The sequence below is a fragment of the Halichoerus grypus genome, chromosome 3 (genome assembly GCF_964656455.1).
Source record: "Halichoerus grypus chromosome 3, mHalGry1.hap1.1, whole genome shotgun sequence".
NCBI classification, from domain to species: domain Eukaryota; kingdom Metazoa; phylum Chordata; class Mammalia; order Carnivora; family Phocidae; genus Halichoerus; species Halichoerus grypus.
In genome coordinates, this window is record NC_135714.1 from 126,068,092 (window position 1) to 126,093,296 (window position 25,205).

The following is a 25,205-nucleotide window of genomic DNA, read 5'->3' on the forward strand; positions in this document are numbered from 1 at the left end:
GCCAATTTTGTTGGGGAGGGAACTGGAAAGAAGGCCAGTCTGGAAGTCAGAGTGTTTCCCCCCAGCCCCTGCATGTAAGTCTGGAATCGATTTCTGTGAATGGATGTGTCATGCCCTTTAAAAGGCCAATATTGACTTTTTCAGGGTAGTGTTTTCAACTGAGTAGTTTTTACTGATAATTTTGCTAGCCTTGACTGTGAAAGTGAGTAACTCAAGTTGGGGAGCTGGGTACTGTTTGTGGCCAGAATTGCTGAGCTCACTTCTGTGCATGTTCTCCAAGGAGAGTACTGCGTGACGTTTCACGGCCAGAATGCTCGAGATGTTCTCTCTGGCATGGCAGGACATGGCGTACTTATCTGAGGTGGGCAGCTGTCCAAGAATTTAAGGACTTTTAAAATAGTGCTGCAGCATTTATGATGCTCTTCTAAAAGCCCTCATATTGTATTTATTTCTCTGCATGTGTTCTTTGATCATAACTTTTTTGTTTCCATCCTTTTCCTGAATACGACTGCTCAGTTTCTGAGGATTATGGAAAATTAGGACAGTTATGTAAGGCTCAGGGGTTGCGGAAATCTTCAGGGAAGAGGGGGTGCCTGGAGAGAGAAGGTAGAGCTTGCCAGATGGTGCACAAAAGGCACTTGCCTCTCATCCCGAGGGGGCTGGGGGCCTGCTGGGCTGCCAAGCAGAGTGAAGTGCCAACAGTGTCTTATGCACCAGCTGCATCCCGTTTCCTACTTGAGCAAGATGACCCTGTTTGCCATTAGGAATTTTCGTGTTACTGAATTTGTCTTTAGCATTACTTAGGAGTTCTTGAAAAGTGATAAGTATCTAAGGTATTACGTGCCATTGGGAAGATTGTGCCGTTAGTTTCATCTTACTTTTATGGTATATCAAATCTATTTTAATCAGTTCTTTTACATACTCTTTAGGCTTTTGAGACCTCCTCCTCCTCCTTTTTTTTCTCCTCTTCCATATTTTTCTCCACCACAGATTTCACTCTGTGAAAACACCAGGGTAGGGAACACTTTCTGGGTGATTTGCCCTGAGCTTATGCCCCAGTAAATAAGGCTCTGGGCTTTTCAGTACCAAAGGTTTTCATTAATCATTGAGGTGGTTCCAGTCAAGACACAATGGCGTGTTTCCTCAACACTTGCCTATTTGCTTCACTCCTTTCTCATTGTTCTATCATTGTTTCACGTATCTTACAGAGTGATGTGATTAAGTGACTTCTATATCTTTTGGGGTTTTTGATACAGATTTTTGCTCCAAACTTCCTATTTTTTTTCTTTCAAAAATATGTCACGATATTGTTAAAATGACATATGTTGGTTAAAATGAACTAAATATCTTTTACCTTTTGGGAGAAATTTTCATGCTGTTCTTTCTTTAGTACACTCTAAGGCAGTGGTTCACAAGGCTTGGTCTCTGGTCCAGCAGCATCAGCATCACCTGGGAACATGCTAGAAATGCTAACTCTTGGGTCTCACCCTAGGCCTACTGAATTGGGAACTCTGGAGTGCGGCCCCTCAATGTGTGTTTTAATAAGCCCTCCAGGTTACTGTGAAGCATGCTTACATTGGAAACACTGGCCTAGGGTGCCAGGGAAGTCTCTGCTGGCATTCCTAACCTTGGAGCTAGAGCTGTCTGAAGGTTGGAAACACTGTAAATTGCTTTTTGATGACTTTCTGTTTACCAGGAGGTTAAAATAGGCTTTAAAAACCTAAGCTTTCATGTGTCATTTCCAAAGGATTTTGAACTATATCTAGTTTGTTTATTTTCATAGAACAGGCTTCTGCTGTTAGGAACTTTAGTGTTACTTAATTTATGTTTAGCATTACTTATGGGTTCTTGTAATGTGATAAATACCTAAGGCATCATATGCCATTGGAAAGATTGTGCCTTTAATTTCATCTTATTATAAATATTGTATTTTATATGGTGTATCAAACCCATTTTAATCCATTATTTTATAGTTAAAGTGACATTTTTTTGGGTGTGAAATTCTGTTGGAAAGTGTATTCAGATGGGGAAAAATCCATCTTGAACTTATTTGTGAAAACATTTCTCAGATTAGCTTAAAAGTTGTCAAATGACCTAACTTTATGAAGAATTTTTCTCCTTGGAACTGACCCTTACAATTTGACATTTTTTTTTCATATAAATCCCTTTTTCCCCTTGTAAACTCACTATAATTTAGTCAGATGCAGATGTCATTGTGAAACCTGTTTCCTAGGAAGATAGCTTTTGCAAGTTGGATTTTTACCGACCTAGAATCCTATAGAGGTTACAGTCCGGACTAACTCAAGTCAGAATCCTAAAGTGAGTGAGGATGTGTTAGGCAAGAGGATTGGGCTCCTTGGTGGACCCCTTTCCATGGAAGGCCTTGCTCATGACTCAGTGTCTTCTCTTGGTGACTCATAATCATCTGTGGTCTTGAAGCCTTGTCATCATCAGATTCTACTTCCCTCTTGAAACTTATGTTTCCTATATTTCATGTCCTTGGGCTTGTTCTCTGCTTCTGAGGTATCAGCTCTTCTGATAAACCAGTTACTACTGACATGAAAGAGCAAAGAGGACACACATGGACTCCCCCTCAACCGCCCCCCCCCGCCCACACACCAACAACAGACACCAGAATGTGACCAGCCCACTCGTTTCATTGTCTTATGTAGAGGAGTGGTTCCGTTAGTAGGAATTAAGTTCAGCTGAATCTACAGTTTCATGAGAAAAATATTTCTGTCAGATCCAGTTATGAAGTACTCAACGGTATGGCCTTGGCTTCTAAAACAAAGAACTGAGAGAGAACTTAGGGAAACTTTTAACACTTTTAATTACTGAAAGAAGAAAAGGGAAACTGGAACTCAGTGAGGTAGAGTGATTTGATCCACATCACTTCACAGAATAAGTTGGTGACAGTGATGAAAAGAGAATCTCCTATCTCCTGGTAGCCTAAGGACATTATTCTTTGCCTTTAGCCCCTTGTAAGATTTACCAACCTTTCCTCCACCTTTGAACCTGGGTGAAATGGAAATGTATCCTTATAGCTGCCATCTACAAGGTGGCAGTCTTGAAGAAATGTGAATTTTGTTATTTCTCCTGACCTGTTTGGACATGTGTAGCCCCCCAACATTTCAGTCAACAAACCACTTGGCCACTTAAGGAAGAAATATGGTGGATATTTGAAAACCTGCCATTGAGGCCTTCTAGTTATGTCAAAGAAGTGCCAGCATCGGTAAATACCTAAAGAGTGGGTGCCATCACCTTGGAAGAAGATCCTGGGTACCATAGTGGAGCACCCCTTAAAGAAATAATGCATCTCCAATATTCTTAATGGCACAGAGGAGAAAAAATGTGTGGGCAAAACTTGATATTGGTGACTGAGATGAAAAGTGATTCAGAAGAGCTGGACTCTGAAGAAATTTTAGAAATATCTTAAATATGTTTTGTTTTTTGTTCTTTTATGTGTGCATGAAAGGGATACGTGATAAAGATCTGCCAAAGAGCTTTTTTAATAAATGTATATGTTCTAAGTATTAAGTTTTAATTAAGATTTCATTTGCAGTATTTTTTCCATAAAGTATATGAAAGGGTGAAGTATTATTATTATTATTATATTTTATTTTTTGAGAGGAGAAAGTGCTTGTGAGTAGGGGGAGGTGCAGAGGGTAAAGGAGAGAGAGAATCTTAAGCAGACTCCATGTCCAACACGGAGCCTGACATGGGGCTTGATTTCGCAACCCTGAGATCATGACCTGAGCCAAAATCAAGAGTTGGATACTTAACTGACTGAGCCACCCAGGTGCCCCTGGAGTGTCTTTTTATTAGTGGCATGTTAGATTGAATGAAATACAGAACATCAGTGATGGTGGTGATTACTAGAGGCCCAGGGGTGTACCAGTGGCCATGATAGTGTAGTGGAAAGAATATGGACTTTGGGGACAGTGGCAGACAAGCATCTCTTAGATCTCCCACCACAGGGAGTGGAATGGACCATTGGGCCCAGCTGCTCTATGGTTCCATCACTGCATTAGAGTGAAGGCCATGCCTCCCACAGGCTGCCCCCAGCCAGTGACTGAGACAGCAGGGGTACTAAAGCAGCTCATTCCTGGGGACTCTGGAGTCCTCTGACAGGCAGCCTTGGCTCAAGGAATCCCCGATGGCTTCGCTGAGCGTTCCCTAGAACTGCCCTGCCATCTAACATGTGTCTACCCAACCTTCCAACCATCCTTCCCTGCCTGTCTCCTTCCCCTGGGGTCAGACCTGCATCACTGACAGCTCTTCTAGCCTCCTGGGCTCCCTCCCCATGTTCTCTCACAAATGTTTCCCCTAATACATTTCCGGCATTTCTAATCTTGTGGTGTCTGCTCCTTAGAGGATCCAGTGTAATACAGAAACAGACTGTTTTGAATGAAGATAATGTATACAGGAGCTTCAGCATAGGTATTCATGTTACTATTGTCACCATTAGCAGTTGAATTTTTGTAGATGTTGAATTTTTGTAGAAACTCTATTCTTTTTTTTAAAATATATTTATTTACTTATTTATTTTAAAGATTTTTATTTATTTATTTGACCGAGACAGACACAGCGAGAGAGGGAACACAAGCAGGGGCAGTGGGAGAGGGAGAAGCAGGCTTCCTGTGGAGCAGGGAGCCCGATGCGGGGCTCGATCCCAGGACCCTGGGACCATGACCTGAGCTGAAGGCAGACGCTTAACGACTGAGCCACCCAGGCGCCCCTAGAAACTCTACTCTTTACGTTATCTAAATTTGTAGGAGAATCCTACCTCATTCATAAAATAAGTATTTTTGAATGCCTGTTAGGAGCTGGACGGTGTTCTAGCACCAGAGGATGCAGTGAGGAGTTAGGTCCTTATCGGGATGAAGTGCTTAGCTGCTGGCTGCAGAGTGGAGAATGAGGGACTTTCTGCCTCGCACCCTCCTTTTCTCTCTCGGCCACTCAGATAGCCCAGGCACAGAAGGGCTGGAGATTAGTCTCTTTGCCATTGACCAAAGGTGTAGGTGTTCTTTTCTGAACAGGTCTCCCCACCACCCCCTTCTCTCTGTCTCATATTTTCTTCATACAACCATTTATGGCCTGATTTATCAGGTTCCACTAGTAGCTATGCCTCTGACTTACACCGTTCACTTCAGAAATGAAAATGTTCTCTTATTTAAAGCTAAAAAATAAAATTTCGAGTTCTCTCATGATACTTTTGCAGCTTTCTGTCAAGCTCCTCTTTCCCTCACTTTTGTGGGGTTTTATTCCTTCTCATATTGTTCTGCCTGGGTATTTATTAAAAAAAAAAAAATAGAAGCTAGATCCTTATTTTCCCTCATGCACAGAGGAAAAGAAGATCAAAGTTAAATCTCTTATTTAATGTCCTTATTAGGTTAACTTATTCCTAATACACCCAATCTTTGCTTGAAGATTCTAGGTTTTTCCCAAGAATAATAAAAAACAATCTTTATTGGTAGAGTCTATCTGATTTAAATAATTGGAGTAAAATTGCTACCTTTAATGAATGGCCTTCAAAATTGATGCAAGACTTCCTTTTTTTTCCCCCTTCAAATAAAGGCTAAGATATTTGTTTGTAGAAAAGAGACATTAAGGGAAGCTTAAACTTTTGTGTTTCAGTTGCTTAACTTTTTTTTTTTTTTGAGAGCCAGATTATGGCCAAATATTCAGGGAATTAAGCCAGAGTGAAGAAATTGTCAGAACTTCAGCTCAAATCCTCTGGTTTTGTTAGGCTCTGTTCAGAGTTTAGGATTGAAAGTTGACAAAAACTCTAGGAACTTTTTATTCTTGGACTTTCAGAAGAAAGCAAAGGTGTGGTGACTGATCTGGTGAAATTAGAATGTATATTTTACTAATTATAATTTCTAGCCTGTTAAATAGTACTGCTGTGGGCTAAAAGAATCCAACATTCAAGAAACTATTTCACATTAATTGGCTCTTAATTTTCAGGTTTAAACTCTATAGAATTAATTTATAGCACCTCTGTACCTATGTCCCAGTTAGACCTCTGCATATGGGTTCGTTAAGATTCTCACCAGTTTTGAGCTGGTTAGTTTGAGCTATCACTGCTCTAAAATTTAATTTTGTTTTTACATTAATTTTTTCCACCAGAAGGATTAGCGTAGCTTGAGCTGTGCTTACAAATAAAATAACATCCAGGGATTTATTTGGAAGTTAAAATTGCTTCTAGTGTGGCATTCCCTGCCTTTTTTTTTTTTCCTTAACTGTGTAAAGTAGGTAGAGAGAGCAAGCATTATTCCTTTTTTAAAGTTGAGAATACTCAGGTAACAAAAGAGAATTGTGTTTTCTCTGGTGTAAAACCAGAACTGGTTAGGACCGAGCCCAAATGAGAGAACTTACTTGTCACTGTGGCAGGGCTCTGTTAGCACGACCAATTAGATGTTTTCATTTCTTCTCAGCATCACAGGTCTTTTGACTTCTTTCCCTTATTATTTTAGGTATTAGAAAAATAGCTTTATTGTGCATTTTAATTTTCCTATTAGGACCTGAGTCTAGGTTGATGGGGCAAGGCACAGTCCAGGGAGATCCTGGCTACATGGAGAAAAAGAGAGATCGCAAAGGATGAGTGTGACTGGGGAGTAATCTAATTCATGAAAAATGATCTGGTTTAATTAGGAGAAAAAACTTTAGGAATTGAGATGGATAGTACTGAAAGCATTCTGACAAGACTGTTGAAAGTTCTGCAGTTAAAAAAAATGTGAATCCTATGTTAGTCTAGATTCTCAGTTGCAAGGCCTAAGTATTCTGAACAGAAAGGGAATTTATTTAAAGAATACTTGGTAGGGCACCTGGGTGGCTCAGTCGGTTAAGCGTCTGCTTTCGGCTCAGGTCATGATCCCAGGGTCCTGGGATTGAGCCCCGCATCAGGCTCCCTGCTCTGCGGGAAGCCTGCTTCTCCCTCTGCCTGCTACTCCCCCTGCTTGTGCACTCACACACTCTGTCTCTCTCTCTCTCACTCTCTATCTCACAAATAAATAAATAAAATCTTTAAAAAAAAAAAAAAAAAAAAGAATACTTGGTAGCTTGCAGGATCTTTATCTGGCTCTGGGAACCAGGAACAAAGCCCAGAGTTGCCCTTGCAGAGCTGGGCTTGGAGAAGACCGTCACCACCATTGCTGCAGGGTGTACGTAACAGGGCATGTCCCGTCAGCACCGCTGCCCCTGCTGGTGGTTGTGGAACTGCTCCTTCTGGAATTGATGTGCTAGCACTCACCATCTCATTAGTGGAACTCTGGCCAGGTCCCACAACCTCACTACAAGGGGGCTGGGAAAACAAGTGTCTGTCATTCCCAGCTTTTATAGTGGAAGGTGGGCTGTGCCTCCTTTGGTAGGAGAATTCTCAAACATAGGAAAGGTGTTTTAAGTGTTATGTATCGCAAAGGGCAGATATGCCCTACCTATAATGTTATGCCTGATTATATGGCAACACCATTTTCCTATGAGAAGATTAAACAAAAAATGTTTTGGGATGGTTTGAATGGACACACATGCCTTAAGCATGTGATTATCTAGTAGACATACATATGCATACCTACAAGTGTGTCCATTCAAAAAAAAATAAATATGTGGTTGTATTTTAAAATCAAATTTTTAAAGATTTTATTTATTTATTTGTCAGAGAGAGAGAGAGCGAGAGAGCGTGCATGCTCATGAGCGGGGAGGGGAGACGCAGGAGCAGGGAGCCCGATGCGGGGCTCGATCCCAGAACCCTGAGGTCATGACCTGAGCCGAAGGTAGACGCTTAACCGACTGAGCCACCCAAGCATCCCTAAAATCAAATTATTGTTGTATCCTTTAGATTTTTTCCCCCACTTATTTCATAAAAAAGTTATTCCAAGTCTCGACCGCTTTTATGTTAGTATGTTTATCACTGATATACTCTGAATTTTTCAGGACAGCTGTCCAGAGTATTTCATGGCCCTGTTTGTCTGAGTTGAGATCCGGCACCTTTAAAAAAAATCTCTTTCTGATGATTTCATTGGATATTTTATCTTAAGCTACAGATTTGCAACAGATTTGGACAGTCTCTTTTACAGGTTTTATAATACAGATGTATTTTTAAGACTTAATCACCCACCTTGTTTCTTTTAAAGTGATCTTTACAAAAGCACCAAACACTTATAAATTGAGGTTTTCTCCAGAATAACTACATCTCTTAAATTTCTTAGCTTCTTGTTTTTGTAACCCAGACTTCTTTGTGATCTGCAGCATCTGAAACTAGGTGTGATTGGGGCCCTTTCAGACTAAGATTCCTCAAGCAGTTCTTTGTTGATCAAAATAATGGAAAGTCTCCTTAAGGAGACTGTGAGAATTCTTATATAGGGTTAAGTTCCTTTTTTTCCTTTTTTTTTTTTTTTTCCTGAGAGACAGTTTTGGGAAAAATACTTCTTATGTTCATATATATATATAAAATAATAGTTCCTTGGCACCCTTTCTTGAGGTTCTGTTTCAAGAAAAAAGTAAGAAACATGTCTTTGATGCATGGTTTCTTTGCTGTTATTCTCGATATTGGAGTTGGAAAGTAGAGTTTTCCTTTAGTCTAATGAAATGGGAAGTATCTGGAAGGTCATGGGAGAAAATAGTGGAAATTCTCCTTTGCTCTCAGATTATGCATTCCTCTGGGGTCAAGAACACTTGGAATCCAGGCTTAAAATAACAAGGGCCATGGGGAACAGACATAATTCCTTCTGTTCCATTAGACTCCGTCTATCCTTGTTAGTACCGAGTGATTAGAAAGGCATGGTTTAGTACTTACATGGACTTATTCACTGTTTTATCTAGACTGAGACTTGAAAACATTGTTATTAAAGATTTCATAGGATGTAGTTTTCCCTTTTTACTGAATATGGGTTTCTAGCCCCAAGCCCCATTTTCTTTAGATTTAGAATCAGAACTTAGCCTTCGATACCAAATGGGGAAACTTAAAGCGACAGCAGAGGTTCCTCTCCAAAGCAGAGTCTGATTCTCTGCTGGTCAGCTGTCCGTTGTCAACAGATTTCTCAGCTACTGCTTGAACGGTGGAGACAGGCAGAGATACCACCCTCTCTTCTCTTTTCTTTTTAGACATTTAAGTTCTCACCTCCAGATACTTAATAATAGGGATTTCAGACTTGACTAGTTGGAGAACTTTTAATCCCCCAGGCTGTTATAAAATAATCTTGTTCTTTTACTTTGAATTGTGAAGTTTTAATGGATTCTCTGATTGGCCAATCACATGAAATGTAGCTTGTATTTCTGCTTCTCCCAACTCACGTAGAATCCTAGAGCTGGGTAAGACCCCAGAGGTCTCCTAGGCCAGCTCTCTCTCAGTGCAGGCCTCTGTGGTAGAGTATCCCTGGATATCAGTTGTCTAGATTGTATTTGTTGGTGTGAAAAGAGCTAGAGGTCATAGTTTGCCTGCTCCATGAAGGTCTTACTGACCTCCTCTTGATAGCGAACTGAGAATCTGCTCTACAGCTTCTCCCCATTAGACCTGGTTTTGTCTTCTCTAAGTAAATCAGAATGATTTCTTTCTTTCTTACAGCATCTATTTAAATATTTATGAGTAGCTTTCATGTTCCCTCTGAATATTCTCTTCCTCCCCAATTCCATCGAACACCTCTGGTTTTCCTATTCCTTCTAAACTGTTTTAACATTCTGGGCACATTCCTGTTTCGCTTCAGTTAGAAAATGTCTCTCTTAAACCACAGTACCCATCCTATTGAGATAGGTTCTGATCTTATGGGACACAGTTGAATGATTGCCTTGTTTGGTTTGAACATAGACAATGTATGTGTTCATTCTTTTTTAGGGCCACTTATGACTCCTTTGACTCATGCTGAACTTTCAGTTAACTCATTTTTAGGGACTAAAGCCCTTACTAAAGCCTGCTATTAAATTCACATAAATTGTTGTTAAGATAGTTTTACACTTGAACAATTGCCTCTCAGTGTTGAAACCCGCTGGATTGCTTATCCTGGCTAAACTCGACAGCATCACTTTTGAATCCTTCTTTTCAGCTGGACAGCTACTTGAACTGTGATTCTCTCATCCAGCATTCAACCTTTCCTCCCAAATTTTGGTACCCTGCAAATATGGTAAATGCATATTTAAAAAAATACATACAATCTGTTAAGAGTAAGTAGAACCTCTTTGGCCATGACACTTGAGATGATTCTCTCAGGCAGGGTTTAGCTAGCTGTGGCCTAAGCCCACCTGGCCTCCTGTATTTGTAAATACAATTTTGCTGGCATCTAGCTGTGCTCGTTCACTTATATACTGTTTACAACTGCTTTTGTGCAAATGGCAGAGCTGAGTAGTTGCAACCCAGCTTTTTATAGGAAAAAGTTGGCTGACTCCTGCCCTAAGGCGAAAGCAGCTGGTAAATGAACACGTTTTATGTTCATGTAGATGCTGCATTCTGTTTCTAAGCAAGACTATCCAAAACCCTTTCCAAGGCTCATTAGTCAAGGCTTTTTATGACTTCTTTTTGTGGCTTGTTCAAGTATTTTATGGGGAAAAATATGGTTATATAATCTTATTTGTGGATTCTAAAATCACAGTCTATATTTGCTTTTTCTTTTTCTCTTTAAATTACCAGATTGATTTCTAATGTACTAGTATTTGAAAGCTTATGTCCGTGTTACTACTTCAGCTGTCTCTTTCAAATTGGGGTACTGTTATCTCCAGAAATTTCCTTTAGGGTTTTAGGGGCAGTCCTTGATTTGGTATTCATTTTTCACTGGGGAAGAAGAATCACATTTTGGAGTTAGAACGTTTTTGTAACACTCATTACTAACAAATATAATACTTCTGTGAAATTTATAAAAGGAACTGAGAGATTCCATGGAGTCTCCAGTCTATTTTGAGAAAAAGAAGAAAACAATCCTCATTGCTCAACCAACATTGCCTTGCTGAAGATTTAGTCGCCACTCTGTTATTTTGTTCTTGAACAGAATGCTTAAGGTTCAGTTCAAAAGTTACATAACCAGATATTTTAAAGAAAAAATAATTTTAAAGAAGAAACTTTTAATCAAAAATTTTTATGAAAAAATTGGATATAGTGGTATCAGAACTACTCCTTTCCTTATTCTGGATATTTCCTTGGATATTTCCTTGTTAACCTGCAAACAGTAAGACAGAAATCCCATATATTCTTGTCCTACACTAGTGTTAGACCTTGGGAGTCAGATATTGCATCAAATTAATTCTCCAAGTGAAGGACATACTTAATGACCTAAAATTGCTCATGTGTAATCTTTGTGGCCTGGTCCTTTTGTGAAGCACAATGTTTCCTCCACAGTATAGAGTTTTAGGGCTCACATTTTAAAAGGCCTTTATATGTCCGTGTTATTAATGCCTATATCTAGCGTTTACGGGGCATTTCCTACGTCCTACTCTGATGGTGAATGGAGCCCATTGGATCTCTTCAGCCTCCTCTGCTTATTTTCGGCTTCTTCAGCTGCGTTAGTGACACCAGGATTGCTTGCAGTTCTGTGTCCTGAGGTTGCCATTTTCCCCTCCTCTTTACTCTTAACTCTTTGCCTGAAGAACTCCGATGCCCTGTTTCGGGCTCAGGTCTGTTTTCTCCCCTTCCAGAAGTCTTCTCTCACCCAGTCAGCGTCTTCTGTGCAGCTTGCCTGTGCAGTCTGATGCTGATACGTTTACATCTCCTGGAAATGCTCTTCCCCGGGACGAACCTCACTGCTCACCTGCTCCCTGTGTTGCTAGAGAAAATCTCACAACAGGGCAGATGGGTGTCTTCACAGATTCCTGTTTACTTATCTCAAAGGGCCTGCAGACTTGCCTAGGAATGTTCATGTTTCTCTAGGAAGTGCCCTACTCACTGTTTGTGAGGATTCTTTCCTTCATTCTCCTATTCAAACTTTCTCCTATGCTCAGACTCTCTTATAAGTGGCCTTGCCTTGTACTTCACGGAAAAAAGAACCATCAGGTAGCAGGTCCCCCAGCCTCTCTTCATGAAATCTGCACGCTCATTTGTACTGATACTTGTGTTCTCCTTACATTCTGTTACAAGGGAGGGAAGGAGCCCTACTCCTGTGACAGGACAACACCCATGTGTGGGCAGCATCTCATCTCCTCCCACATTCGAAAATTTGAACCATCTTTTCTGGATTCTTCATGTGGGCATTTAGATGTTTTACTATCTTTGCGGTGTCTCCTAGAATCTCAGATTTAATGTAATTCCTTAGTGCTTGCTTCCAGTTGCTTTTCCTCAAAATTTTCCTATTTCAGTAAAAGGTATTCTTATACAGTTGCTCATGGCAGAAATCTGGGAGTGACCCTGGAAACGCCTACCTTTCCCACATTCCGTCTATCACCAGTTACTTTGATTCCACCTGCAAATATCTCTGAAAACGGTCTCCTCTCAATTTTTATTATCATGACCTTATTCCAACCCCGAGAGAATGTGCCATTCTAGAAGCCTCCTAGCACATCTTTCTCCTTCCGGTTTTCCTCACCTCTAATCTCTTTTTCTCAGAGAAGCCAGAGTAATCTTTAAAAGATCTAAATAATCATTGTATTAGTACCCTGCTTAAAACCCTCCAGTGGCTTTCATCATGCCCCAAATAAAAGAACTCTTTCCCTGGGCCTACAGGGTCCTGCATGTTCTGGTCCCTTGCCTTCACTCCTCCCTTTCCATCCACTTCTTTGTTCTTTATGCCCCCAGCCACACTGGCCTTTTGCTAGTTACTGTAATACACAGATTCCTCACCTTAAGCCTTTTGGACTCTGCTGGCTTCAGGCTGGAAACCATTTCCCTTCCTCTCTGCACCCCTAATCCCTGCTCATCTTTCAGATCTGAGCTTAAATGTCATTTCTTGGATGGAGCTCTCCCGAGTCGTTTTTTCCTTATAAATCCTCTAATAAATTCCTCACCTTAGCCCTACTTTTCTCCATATGAAGGGATTACTAGAATTTACTTATGCATTTACACATTTACTTATGCATTCACGTGTGCAACCTGTGTCTCCCGTGCTAGACAGTAAGTTCCAGGAGGGCGGAGACTGTACTAATTTTGTTCAGAGTCGTGTCTCCAGCACCTGGGGCTGAATGCTCAGCAAATACTTGTTTCATGAAATACAAGTTTATTGAGATGGCTGCTTGGGACGGGGAAGTCCCCATCTGGTACTTTTAGGCTCATACTTACATGATTTTGAATCTCTGCTTCTATCTTCTGTGCACTTGAGCAGCTCCTAGCCCCTGTGTTCCCAGCACGTCATGCTGGGCTGACTTCTTTCTTGAGTGGGCCAGCCACCATGGAGGATGTATGTGTGTATATACACACGCACACATATGTGCGTGTATATATATATGTTTATATGTAGGTTTATGTAGGAACACGATGTGGAAGCTAGTGCTCATAGAAATGTGCCTTAAATTATTTTGAGATATTGTGTGTGAGTTGGATCACTCTGAAAACGTATGGCAGACCCTCTCCTATCTGCTGGAGGCATTCCATATTGTTTTGAGTGGTTGGGAATTCCTGGTATGTGCTTTGCCCTTGCTCTGTTCTTTAGTACAAAGGATTTTCTGGTTTGCCATTGTTGTAGGTCACACGGTCAACAATGTAAAGAGGATAAAATTAAGGTATTTTGAAAAGGATCCCTTTCCCTTGACTAGTTGTTGCTCTTAATTCTCTTAGTTCCCTATTGCCCCAGCTCCTTGATACCTAAGTGACAAATTGTCAGGGTGGGAGTGAGTAGAACCCAAGGAAGAGAGTTCAACTTCTAAGCCTCTCAAGTAGGCACAGTCACTTTGAGGATTCCCTATCTCACAGTATGAATGGTCTCTTTGGGAGAAATCCTTACCTAATGGAACATTGCAAAGAAGCCTTTGGTTAAATTCAGAATCCTTTCTTTTCCTTTTTTTTTTTTTTTTTTAGAAAAAATTTTTGAAGATTTTATTTATTTATTTGAGAGAGAGAGAGAGCAAGAGAGCACGAGGGGAGTGAGGGTCAGAGGGAAGAAGGAGAAGCAGATTTCCCACTGAGCAGGGAGCCCAGCTCAGGGCTGGATCTCAGGACCCAGAGATCATGACCCGAACCGAAGGCAGACGCTTAACCGACTGAGCCATCCAGGTGCCCCAGAATCCTTTCCTTTTCTAAGTCATTTATGCTTTCTATAATTTAAAGCTTGGATTTCTAGGGGCTTTTTTTTTTTTTTTTTTTTTTTTGTAAAAAAAGGAATGGCACACTGTTGTGAAGTATTTTGTGGTTTCCTTTTCTATCCTGAATATTTTTGATCTCCTGGAAATATAGGATGAGAAAACCACTACCCACCTGCATATTGTTAAATGCATTTTCCTTAGGTAATTATTCCCTTTTGTTTGTATTTTTAGCATTATTTGTTGTATATTCTGTCTTAAAATGAAAAGCCCCAAACCAGTCAATATAAGAATGAGTGCAGTTGTGGTTGGACTCTGTGGGTGGCTTCTATCATGTTGACTTTCCCCTTCTGTAACTGTTTGCCAGCACCCCCAATGTTTACTTTGTTGTGACTGCTTTGCTGATTTACCTTACATCCTCAGGAGGAATTTTCAATAAGACCGAGTGTATTTAAACTTGTAGCCACAGACCTAACCCTTTACATAATGTAGTCTGATAACTAATAAAGGAATGTAATTGACTTGTAAATTTCTGAGGAGGGGGAGGGAAAAAAATCTCAAACAGAAGTGTCCTGTTAATGAATGTGATAGACCCCTTTGTTGTTTAAAGACAGCCCTCTTGCTCTTTCCCTGAAGAAAGAGCTGTGTTGGGGCTGCTTGTTGCACATTTCACTGGCACTTTGCCCCACCTCCTCTTCCCTGAAAATATTTACGGAGATCTAGCGTGTTAATAAATTTAGAAGTGATTTAATGGTTGCATTGGCAGGGTGAGATAAGGTAGTTAAAATATGTTGTTCATTTTATTTCTGGGTGGGGTCGAAGAGGGAAATGAAATACTGATTTTTTTCCTTTAGGGAAACCTAATACTGTGTTCTTTTGTTATCATTCTTGTTCTCTAGGCATTAAGTGTAACTGAAACCCTGATTAAACCGTTGGAAAAATTCAGAAAAGAACAACTTGGAGCCGTAAAGGTTTGTGTCTAATTTGAGCGCACTTGTAAGAGGACGATGGTGGTGCCTCTGCTGTGTCTAGCGTACGCTTTAGTCGCGTTTGGCAGCTTTGAAGGAGATGCTGGAGTAAACCATCTGTTGTTTTATGTTTTCAATGTGCTTTTTCCCCTTTGGGCGATATGAAATTGTAAACAAACCAAAACACCTGGGCAGGATTGTAAAACCTCTAGTCATCTTTGGCTACACCTTCCGATATCGAGTTTTGAAAACATCCTTAACCAAACAGCACGTTCACTTGGAATAGAAGCATCTTACCTCTGTAGGGAATGCAGTTACTTCCTTGTATGCCTCAGTTTTATGGAGGAGTGTAGCAGGATGTGAGGGTTTAAGATTAGAGATGCAGCTACACCATGATGCCATTGTGAAACTAGGAAGAGAATATTGGGTTATTGGGATGTAATTTCCTTCCATTGAACACAAATTTATTGAGCTTCTGTTATGTGCCAGTATCGTTAGGTGTCGGGGATTCAAAGATGAGTGACCCACAGGCTGCGCTCAGGGATCTGGGAGTTAGCCAGGATTCCTGGGAATAATATGGTGACTTGACCACAGGGAGCCTGGGATATATTTAGCAACTTCTAAAGTTTGTGAACTGAGCTTTGAAATTATCCCAGGGAAATAATTTCCACCAACCTTTCCTGAATTTTATGTATTCACTTGAGGGACAAAAAGTAACATTCATGTGTTGACTATTTTTGGCTTGGCCCAGAAGAGAATAACATCAATTTTAGGTAGAGAAGAGAGTTTTTATATTTGTATTTTCCTCCCCTACATGGCTTGGGGATGTGATGCTTTTTTTCCTTTATCTTCCTAAACAAAATATTAAAATCCTTTTGTACAAATAAACATTGTGTTCTCAAGGGCTGTCGCTATAGAGTTGGGCCCAAAGAGCCCCAGCTTTTTAGTTGCTATTTATAGAATCAGTTCTCCTTTAAGTGACTTGTTAAAATATTAGACACTTCCTGTTGGCATACTATTTTACCGTTTTTAATGAAGGGCTGTGTTTTGAGAGGGGTTAGTGGGGGTACCCTCCAGGTCCTCTTCCTGGGATTGTTTGCGGAGCTGCACGAGGCTGACTGTGTCTTCTGGCTTTCAGTAGGTCACTGGAGGTCCGCTTTCACACCTGTGACCTTGGGCAAGTAACTGCCTTTAGTTCCTTATCTGTAAAATGAGAGACCTGGGGATCTGACTGCTCTACTTTGTAGTTTACGATTCTGTTTTAAATCTCGGACATCTTGGTTCTTTCTTTTTTTATACTTCATTGGTAGGTATGGAATGTAAATAGTGTCCATTTATTATTTTTCTTATTTTATTGGATGAGGGTGGTGGTGAACGAGGATATATTATGGAAATGAAAAATGAATATGACTTAATATATTTTCTTTTTATTTGCCATACACCCTACTGGTTTTTTCGTTTTTTTTTTTTTTTTTTTTTTTTTTTTTAAAGTAAGTTCCATGCCCAATGTGGGGTTTGAACTCACAACCCTCCCAGACCGTGCTCTACCAGCTTGAGCCATCCAGGCAGCCCCCTACTGGGTTTTCATGAATTTCTGACCTGAATTTGCTATTGATGGATGACTCCTCCCTCTGAAACTTTCCGCGTTTCTGATGTTATACTTGTTCAGGGTATATCCTGTAAGTACCTGGCAGGATAGATTGCCCTATTAAAAGAAGAAGTTATTTTAGTAGTTTTAGTCTATGCCTTGAGTTGTTTAGTGGCCAAATTCCAACCTGAAGTCTCTCTCTCTTTTTAAATTCCTTTGTTGTTCTCCTGGCTTTAAGTTTACAAAGGATATATCCCATGTTTTTGTTCTGTATAGTATGCGTATTGGCTGTCGCATCATTGATACTATTCGAGGAGGCCAGTCCTTGTGGGTCACAGGGAGAAGCCCTTTTTTTACTGACAGCTTTATATGTTATAATAAAGAGTAGAGAAAGGTGATTTTCTAGGTGACATAGTGCTACATAAACACCTGTTTCATTAGATTGTTCAGTTTTTCAGAGAAAAGACTGTGCTTTCCTTATTTTCTACTAGCCTCCACTCTGCCTTAATACATAAGGTATCTAATTAAATAACCTATTCTGATAATTCTAGAAGAACCTGGGGAGGGTTTGTGATCTGGATACTTGATTTTCTACATCTGTGCTTCCTAAATATTTAATCATGTTTTGACAAACATATTTTTGTTTCACTGGTTAATTGGGATACTTAAAAATAACTTTATTCTCATAGATTAAAGGTCTTTCTTTAAAAACAGAATAAAGCTTTTTTTTTTTTTCTTTTTGTGGGGATTAAAACAAAAAAAAAGCCTTTAAAAGTTGACCATAGCAGAATGTTTAAAATATCCTTGTTAGGATGTTGATCTTCCCTTTCTCTTCTCCTTCCCCACCTGGCGTATCCTGCTGTCTGCCTTTTCAACTAGAGCTCTTTCTGTTCCTTTCAGTCTTGGTTTCTCCAGTTTCCAGAATCCTAGTGACGTGTTCAAATGGTGGTTTTCATGTGATCTAAACTGCTAGGTGGTTTTTGCAAGTTGGATTTTTTAAAAGCCCTGAGGTGGTATTTTCTACCATTTGCCTCTGTTTGGATTTGTTCTCCTTCTGTCCTGTCTGTTTGGTTTGGGCTTATTCCTCTGTTCTTGGAGGTTCTGCTGATTTTCTTGCATGCTTGCCAGCTCCTCTCTGTTGGAAAAATTCCATTTCCCCTCGCAGGACACCCGTCCTTCTGTGCTGTGTCACATGAGGTGACTCGTCAGAGTTCCCTTCAAGGCCTAGATCAGTTTTTACTTCCTCTGCAGCTCTTTCCCCTTCCCCGGGGCTTCTCACTTCTCACTTGTGTCTGCGCAACCCTTTATCCGTAGCCACTGCCCATTAAATGTCGAATTAGCCCCAGAGGACTAGTACAGGTACTGAACAACGTAGGAGCCTAGTCGGTTGTGTAAAATCTCCAAGAAATACCCCAGCTTGCTAAGACAGTGGGAGAATTAAAAATTGCTCTTTTAGGTATTTGAGCAATCCAGTAATGACAACGTGGCTTCAAACAAGGGGCAGCAAGTATCAAGTAGATTCAATTAAACTATATTGGTAATAGAGCCGATTCAAATGCTAGGTTGGAAAGAGCCCATTACCATTTTATTCCATGGAATAAAAAAATGTAACCTCAAAGCGTTGAAAAAGATGTTCATTTCATATAACTGCCTCAGCCATTCACTGACCCTCATGCCAAATGTCTTTTGTATTTCTAAGACTAGATATCTAATGACTGAATATTTAATAAAAATTGATTTCCCAAGATTCTGTAAATGACTACAAAATATAGGTAAAAAGCACATCTATCTAAATAATCTCTCAAATTATGTTTGATAAAGCAGAAAAAAAATGATTTAATATAATTACATTTCTTTCATTTTAGTTATAAAACACTTCCCAGTGCCTGTCCTATGGCAGGAGGCCCTGGGGTACAACTGTGAATTAAAACCCTGGCTGATTGGCCTTCAACTCTGGAGGGGAGATGTCAAATAAAAAAGCAATAAAAATACACTAAAAAATGCTATAATTGGGGTAGGCATAGGTGCTCTGGAACATGCCCTATGATCTCAGCTTTGGAGTACAGGGCAAGTCTCTCAGGAAGACCTGATTCCTTCTTGTTTGAATCCCACTTCTGCCCCTTAGCTCGATGTGTGATTCAGGGCAAGTGACTTATGGCATCTAGCTCTCGATTTCCTGATCTTTAAAAGGAGACGAATGATCCCTGCCTCAGAAGGTTTTTGTGAGGACAGCATGAACGTGATGGTGTATTTCTCTAGAGTAGGGCCTGGCATACATAGTTGCAATTTATTTTATTATCCCATTTACGCCTTATGCTGCAGCAACTTGCCAAACAAGACTCGCTCAGGTTTTTGTCCACTCTCTGCACGCAAGCTTCAGAGATAACATGCCACTGTGGCATGTGACCCTTCTGGCCAAGTAGTGCTGGCGCGATGGGTAGGTGACTCTGGAGTGACGGCTTGGGACCCCAGGGTGCCCGTCCACTTTGTTGTTGTTGGTGCCTCTGCAGCCACAGGCTTCCTCTTCCACTCCTCCTCTGGCGGGCGTCTCCTGGGTGTGGAGTCAGTTGCTAGATTCTGTGGGGAGGAAAGCTGAATTCTCCTTTCTTTGGATAGGCTGATGGGACTTTACAGAAAGGGGGACAGTGGGGTTGGATCAGGCAACTGAAGTGTCAAGCAGGGATATAGGTGACACTTGGTGCAGGAGTTAAGGGGGGTGCGGTTTTTACACCCCCGAGTGGTAGGGGGGTGCTTCCTGGAAGAGGTGACGTTTCACCTGGGCGTGTAGGAGGTTGGTAGAGCAGGGAAGGAGAACAGGGAAGGCAAAACTCTGGTTGGCTTGGATATCAGGATTGCATTTGAGAAGGTGTCCTGCTGAGTATATTACCTTACAATAAACAAGCGAATCTTGTTTCTTGAATGTGTGGTATTACTCCCATCTTATTTAAGTAAGGCGGGGGAAGAGTTGGAATATCTAAGAAAGTATCTAGTTCTCCAGACTAGTCATGCCTTATTATTTAATGTTTATAGTTGTAAAATAAGCCTTTTCATTTCCTCGTCCTAGGAAATTTGTAAAATAACCAAAGCATTTTATTTTATTTTATTTTATTTTATTTTTTTTTTAAAGATTTTATTTATTTATTTGAGACAGAGAGAATGAGAGAGAGAGAGAGCACATGAGAGGGGGGAGGGTCAGAGGGAGAAGCAGGCTCCCTGCCGAGCAGCGAGCCCGATGCGGGACTCGATCCAGGGACTCCAGGATCATGACCTGAGCCGAAGGCAGTCGCTTAACCAACTGAGCCACCCAGGCGCCCAACCAAAGCATTTTAAAAAGATCATCTGGGAACTTTAAAAACTGCCCTCCCCCTTCTTCTAAAACAAAACAAAAAAATTCTAGTGCCCTAAAGAAATGTGGACAATTCACAGTAATGTTCAAGTTTTTGTGAGTTCTTTATATGTTCCTTATTCATTTTTCAATGGAAATATTAATATGTGATTTTAGCAAAAAATTGCTTAATCTTAAGAATGTTTTATACATTAAAAATACTTCTTATATATTAATTGCCTCTTCTCCCTGCTTTGTTGTTGGCCTTTTAGCTTGTTTATTGTGGGGTTTTGTTTTTGTTTGTTTTTTTTTTTTGGATATCTAGACATTCTTATGGCTTCTCCCGTTTCTTTTTTTGCTCAAAAGTATGCCTCTGTTCTGAGATCTGATGAAACTGTTCTTTTTTTATGGCTTCATTTTTTACTTGTGACTCTTTCAGTCCATCTGGAATTAATTTTGATATGAGATGTGGTTCTCTGTTTCCAAGTAGTTAACTAATTATATCAACACTGTTGGCTAAGTATTTTTTTACCCAGTGAATTATTATTATAAAACCTTAATATATATATATATATTTATATATATATATATTTACTTCTAACATATTCAGAAGACCTGATTACTTAAGTTTTATTTCTTAGGTTTCTGAATTTCCTTTACCATTTATACAGCATACATCTTATTTGGTTAAGCTGTTTTAAATAATAGCTGTTGTTTAGTTTTTTGGGGGGGGGCATGGGTGGTTTTGTAACAGATTACAAACTGACTTTCAGTGAGTCATATTTAACCTGTAGACATAATTTTGCTTGGCTTACTCATGTGAAAATGTAAAAACAAAACCAAAAACAAACTATCGCCATCATTTAAAAATCTAAGGACATGGCTTATATACTAGCCTATATTCCCACATGGTAAAAATCTGCTGGAGCCATGATATGGCCACCTTCCCCTCTAGAATAGATGTGGACGATCTGGCTTTCCATTGCTCCCACCTCTCCTTAATGAGTTCTGTCTTGCTTCACTCATTGTACCTGAGTTCAGGTATACACTCATTGCACCCGGCTCAGAATTACTTGAAATTTGTACTGCTGTTTTATAAAAGAAATTTTCATTGTATTAAATTTGATTCTTCATAGAACCTTTTGTCGTAAGTTACTCAATTTATTATATATATATATGTATATATATATAAATCCACACACATCTACGTATGTATGTCTGTCGGATATAGCAGTGTTGAAGAAAAAATGCTGTTCTTTATTGGTTGCTACTTGAACATAGTCCCTTTTAAAATTCTCATTATTTCAGCACAAAAGCCCTGTAAGCACAGAAAAGCAGAATACTATTCTATAATGGCATTGAGAACAAATGCAAAAAGAAATAATTATTTAAGTCTTCAGGTTTAACAACAAAACTGCTTTTGTATAACGCCATACCATGTGTGAACAAATGTGTTTCCTCTCTGTTGGTGCATGGAATGTTGTTTCTTGGCTGAATTCCTTCTTCACAAAGCCTTTGATACCCCCGCTTTCTTTCATTCTCAACTTTACCCACGTGTTAACTTACAAACTGCACAACTGCTGAGTGTGCTGGGTGTTTTGACTGCTGATTTTAGCATCACTGCTTCCTTTGTCCCCTTCTGTGATTCACATGAAATCAAATGAGTAAAAATATTTTCAGTCTTCCTGGTAAGGATGAATCTGCGAGGATAGCGAACGTTTGTTCCTATACGATCCCGCTTTGCAGTCCTCTTGTGGTGAATGCAGTGGCGGGACTTCTCTTCCTGTTTTGTTTCAGCTCGAGAAATGGGATCCCCAGAGAACGCTGGGACGCTGGTGCGTAGTCACAGTAGAAAGTGGCCCGGACCAGGACCTGTCTTCTCACCCCTAACCCAGTGTGCATTCCACCGTAACAACATTTTAAAATAGTGGAGGTTCTGAAATGGTGGCCACATGTTTGTTTTATGTTATTTTTTTGTTAGTCACCAAAATAGTTGACGAAGAGTGTAGTAATAAAAAGCAGAAAAGAAGGTAACCGTAAATTAATGCCTTAAACTTTTTTTTTTAATAGTTGTAAATTAAGAGCATAAAGGAAAAGTGCTTCTGTTTCAATAAAAGTGTGACTCTTGTCACACATAGGGGAACCATTGGGTCACAGAACTTTAGGATTGGATCAAAGAATGAGCTAGTACCACCCCTCCCCCCCCCCAAAAAAAATCCCTGATCTTTTCAGTAAGAGAATTTAGGTTCTGTGTTGTTACATTTTTGTTTTTTTTTTCCTAAGTTGTGCAGCTAGAGTGTAATTAAACTTGGAATACAAATGGGAAGAAATGTCTCTTCCAGAGCCTGCCTGTCCTCCCTCAGTGTGGAATGAGTTCAGGATCTTTGGATGAGCCGGCAGAGGCTCTGTCCTAGGTTTCCACACAGCAGCTTGTAGTCCTGTGTTGTGAAAAAACAATGATAAATGTGGAGAAATAGACTTTTCATGCTTTGTTCAGTCTCTTTGCCTGCTAGGAAAAAGATTGTATCAGAAAAGATTATTTTTGCTTTAGAAGATAGAAGTTGGAAAATAGGGAAGGGAATGTTCCTTTCCAGGAGCCCTTGGAAAGTTAGGGAGAATTTGAAGTTAACGGAAACATTTTGACAGTATGAGGACATAGTGTGCTCTCATTGGTGCTCAGAAATGTTTATTAAAAATTCACTTAAAAAAAATCCACTTAAATTGGCAAACAGTGTTAGGGGAGATAGTCTGTCTTTTCTGTATTTAACAATTAGGATACTTGTTTTTTCAAAAAGCTTCTATAGCAAAAGAAAAGCAAATGCTAGTTCTGGGCAGTACCGGAGAAATGTTTGTAATGCTCAACCAAAGAGTCTCAGTATGAGGATGTCGGTGTTACTTTAGGCCCTGTTGACCTATTGATATATATTCTCAGTGGTGTTCTAGAAATCACTGCAAAGGTTTTGGAAAGGAGATGACGTTTCTGATCAGAGGGTCTTATTATTAAATTCACACTGGACAGTTAAGGGAAATCTTTCCCAAGGTTTTTTTTTCTTCCCCAATTGTGATGATGATTATTTTTTTAATCTAGACCAAAATTTACTCAGTTTTAAAAGAATCCCATTTCTTTGCCAAAATCTGCACAAGTTTGCTGTTTTAAGCCTGTGTTCTTCTTCTTCTTATTTCTTTTAATGAGGGACAAGTGAGATGGCATTATTTCTAAACACTAAGTAGAAGTATTGAAAAATACCATGCTCTGTAAAAAGCCCATTAAAGGAAAAAGAGAAAAAATATGTGACTCTTCAGTCCTAACACTGAAGATGATTAATAAGCAGTGGCCTGGGTACAGATAGATTTTTCAGATAGCTTCATCACACTTAGTGGTACTTTATTTATTTTTAGATCCTAATCTTATTTTGAGCTTCTCAGTAGATAAACTGTATATATGCATTTTCCCCCTGTTTAATCATAGTTGTCTGTGTTTTCTGACTTGTAGGAAGAAAAAAAGAAGTTTGACAAAGAGACGGAAAAGAACTATAGTCTAATTGATAAACATTTGAATTTATCAGCCAAAAAGAAAGACTCACATTTACAAGAGGTATTGTTTTTACTTTTCTGTTTGTTTCTAAAATTCAGTAAGCAGTGCATGCCTTTTTAAAATGTGCTTTTCTTTTGTAAACTTTTCATCTAGGATTATTAGGGATGAAAAAAATGAACAGGTATCATCATGAATTAATGAAAGAGTTCGTGTGGAATAAGACACAAAATAATGAATACATCTTACAGTGATTAATTCAGTAGAGATTCATAGTATTAACATTTTTGGTTCTGAGTATATTTTCACAGGAACAATTTTATCTGGCATTACTGAAGAACAGATACATTATTTTCAGGAATAGACTCATTAATTGGCTTTCAAGATTTTTTGAAGAAATGAATTTAATAAGCTCATCTACCATTTTGCTTTTATGTGAAGGCAGCATTAATCTTATTTAACACTGAAGATTCATGAGGTTCAGCTTCATTGGAAGGAGAGCCTCTGTTATACTTGTGTAAATAGACTTTTTTTTTTGGAGGGAGCCGTGAGTAAGGAGAAAGGAATTTATATCTTATCTCTCATTTCGTCTTTCTCTTTTCTAAATTCCCTGGCACTTGGGTTTTCTCACTCACACACTTGAGTGGAAACTCAATGTTTTGCAATTTGGAACATATGTTTTCATTAAAAATAATGCTGTTTTGAAGCTGTTGGGATCTTGACTCATCCCACAAAAGTGTGATATTTTTCTCATTTGTTTATTTTTAAACACGTAAGGAATCTGGGCATAATATACCACTATAATATACACTTATTGAAGGATCATCAAAATGACACAACATTGGCTCCAGTATATTTAAATGCCAGATATGCAGTCGCACACCCTGTGTATGTGTGGTCATTTTGACATTCCCCACATGTCACATTTACTTTTTCCTCTTTAATGACTTTAACTGACATTTGGAAGGTGTTTGACAGTTTATAAAAGAGAAGGGAGGGGCGCCTGGGTGGCTCAGTCAGTTAAGCATCTGCCTTCGGCTCAGGTCATGATCCCAGGGTCCTGGGATAGAGCCCCACATCAGGCTCCCTGCTCAGTGGGGAGTCTGCTTCTCCCTCTCCCTCTGCTCCTTCCCCACACTCATGTGCATGCTCTCTCTCTCGCTCACACACTCTCAAATAAATAAATAAAAAATCTTGAAAAGAAAAATAAAAGAGGAGGGAGCTTTTATTCTACTGAATCCTCACAATACCATAGGTAGGTAGGGCTCTCTTCTCCTTATTCCATATTATGTAGAAAACCATATAGTTGTTACATATGCTCCGTCATCTCCTTCCCTCTGTCCATTTTGAAATGATAGCTGTTGTTTTTATCGGCTCACTTTATGCCAGAGGCTTTCTACCTGTCTTCTCCTCTCATCTCTCTTTTCAGGTATTCTGAAGGGATTTTTCATGCTGCAAGTAAATTTCCATCCTCACTTCACTCTCTAATTATGTATCTCATGGGAGCTGTTGAGCAGGCAAAATCTTTATGGCCATCCTTGGCCCTTCCTCTCCTATGCCACACCTACTTTCTCAGCATATGTCTTCCTTAGCTTCAGAATATTCTCAGGATATGGCCACCTCTGACTCCTAGCACCATCACCCTGG

General features: G+C 39.7%; 1 protein-coding gene across 3 annotated transcripts in view; it reads left to right on the plus strand.

Moving 5' to 3' along the window:
* ARHGAP10 (Rho GTPase activating protein 10) overlaps positions 1-25,205 on the plus strand; it is a 314,695-nt gene that overhangs the window by 86,699 nt on the left and 202,791 nt on the right. For all 3 annotated transcript variants that reach the window (XR_013446509.1, XM_078069295.1, XM_078069296.1), the window contains exons 4-5: positions 15,045-15,116; positions 23,520-23,621. Coding sequence is in view for 2 of the 3 variants with exons in the window: in XM_078069295.1 (XP_077925421.1) it covers positions 15,045-15,116; positions 23,520-23,621 (174 nt within the window). In the remaining variant the exon portion in view is untranslated. The remainder of the gene's footprint in view (positions 1-15,044; positions 15,117-23,519; positions 23,622-25,205) is intronic.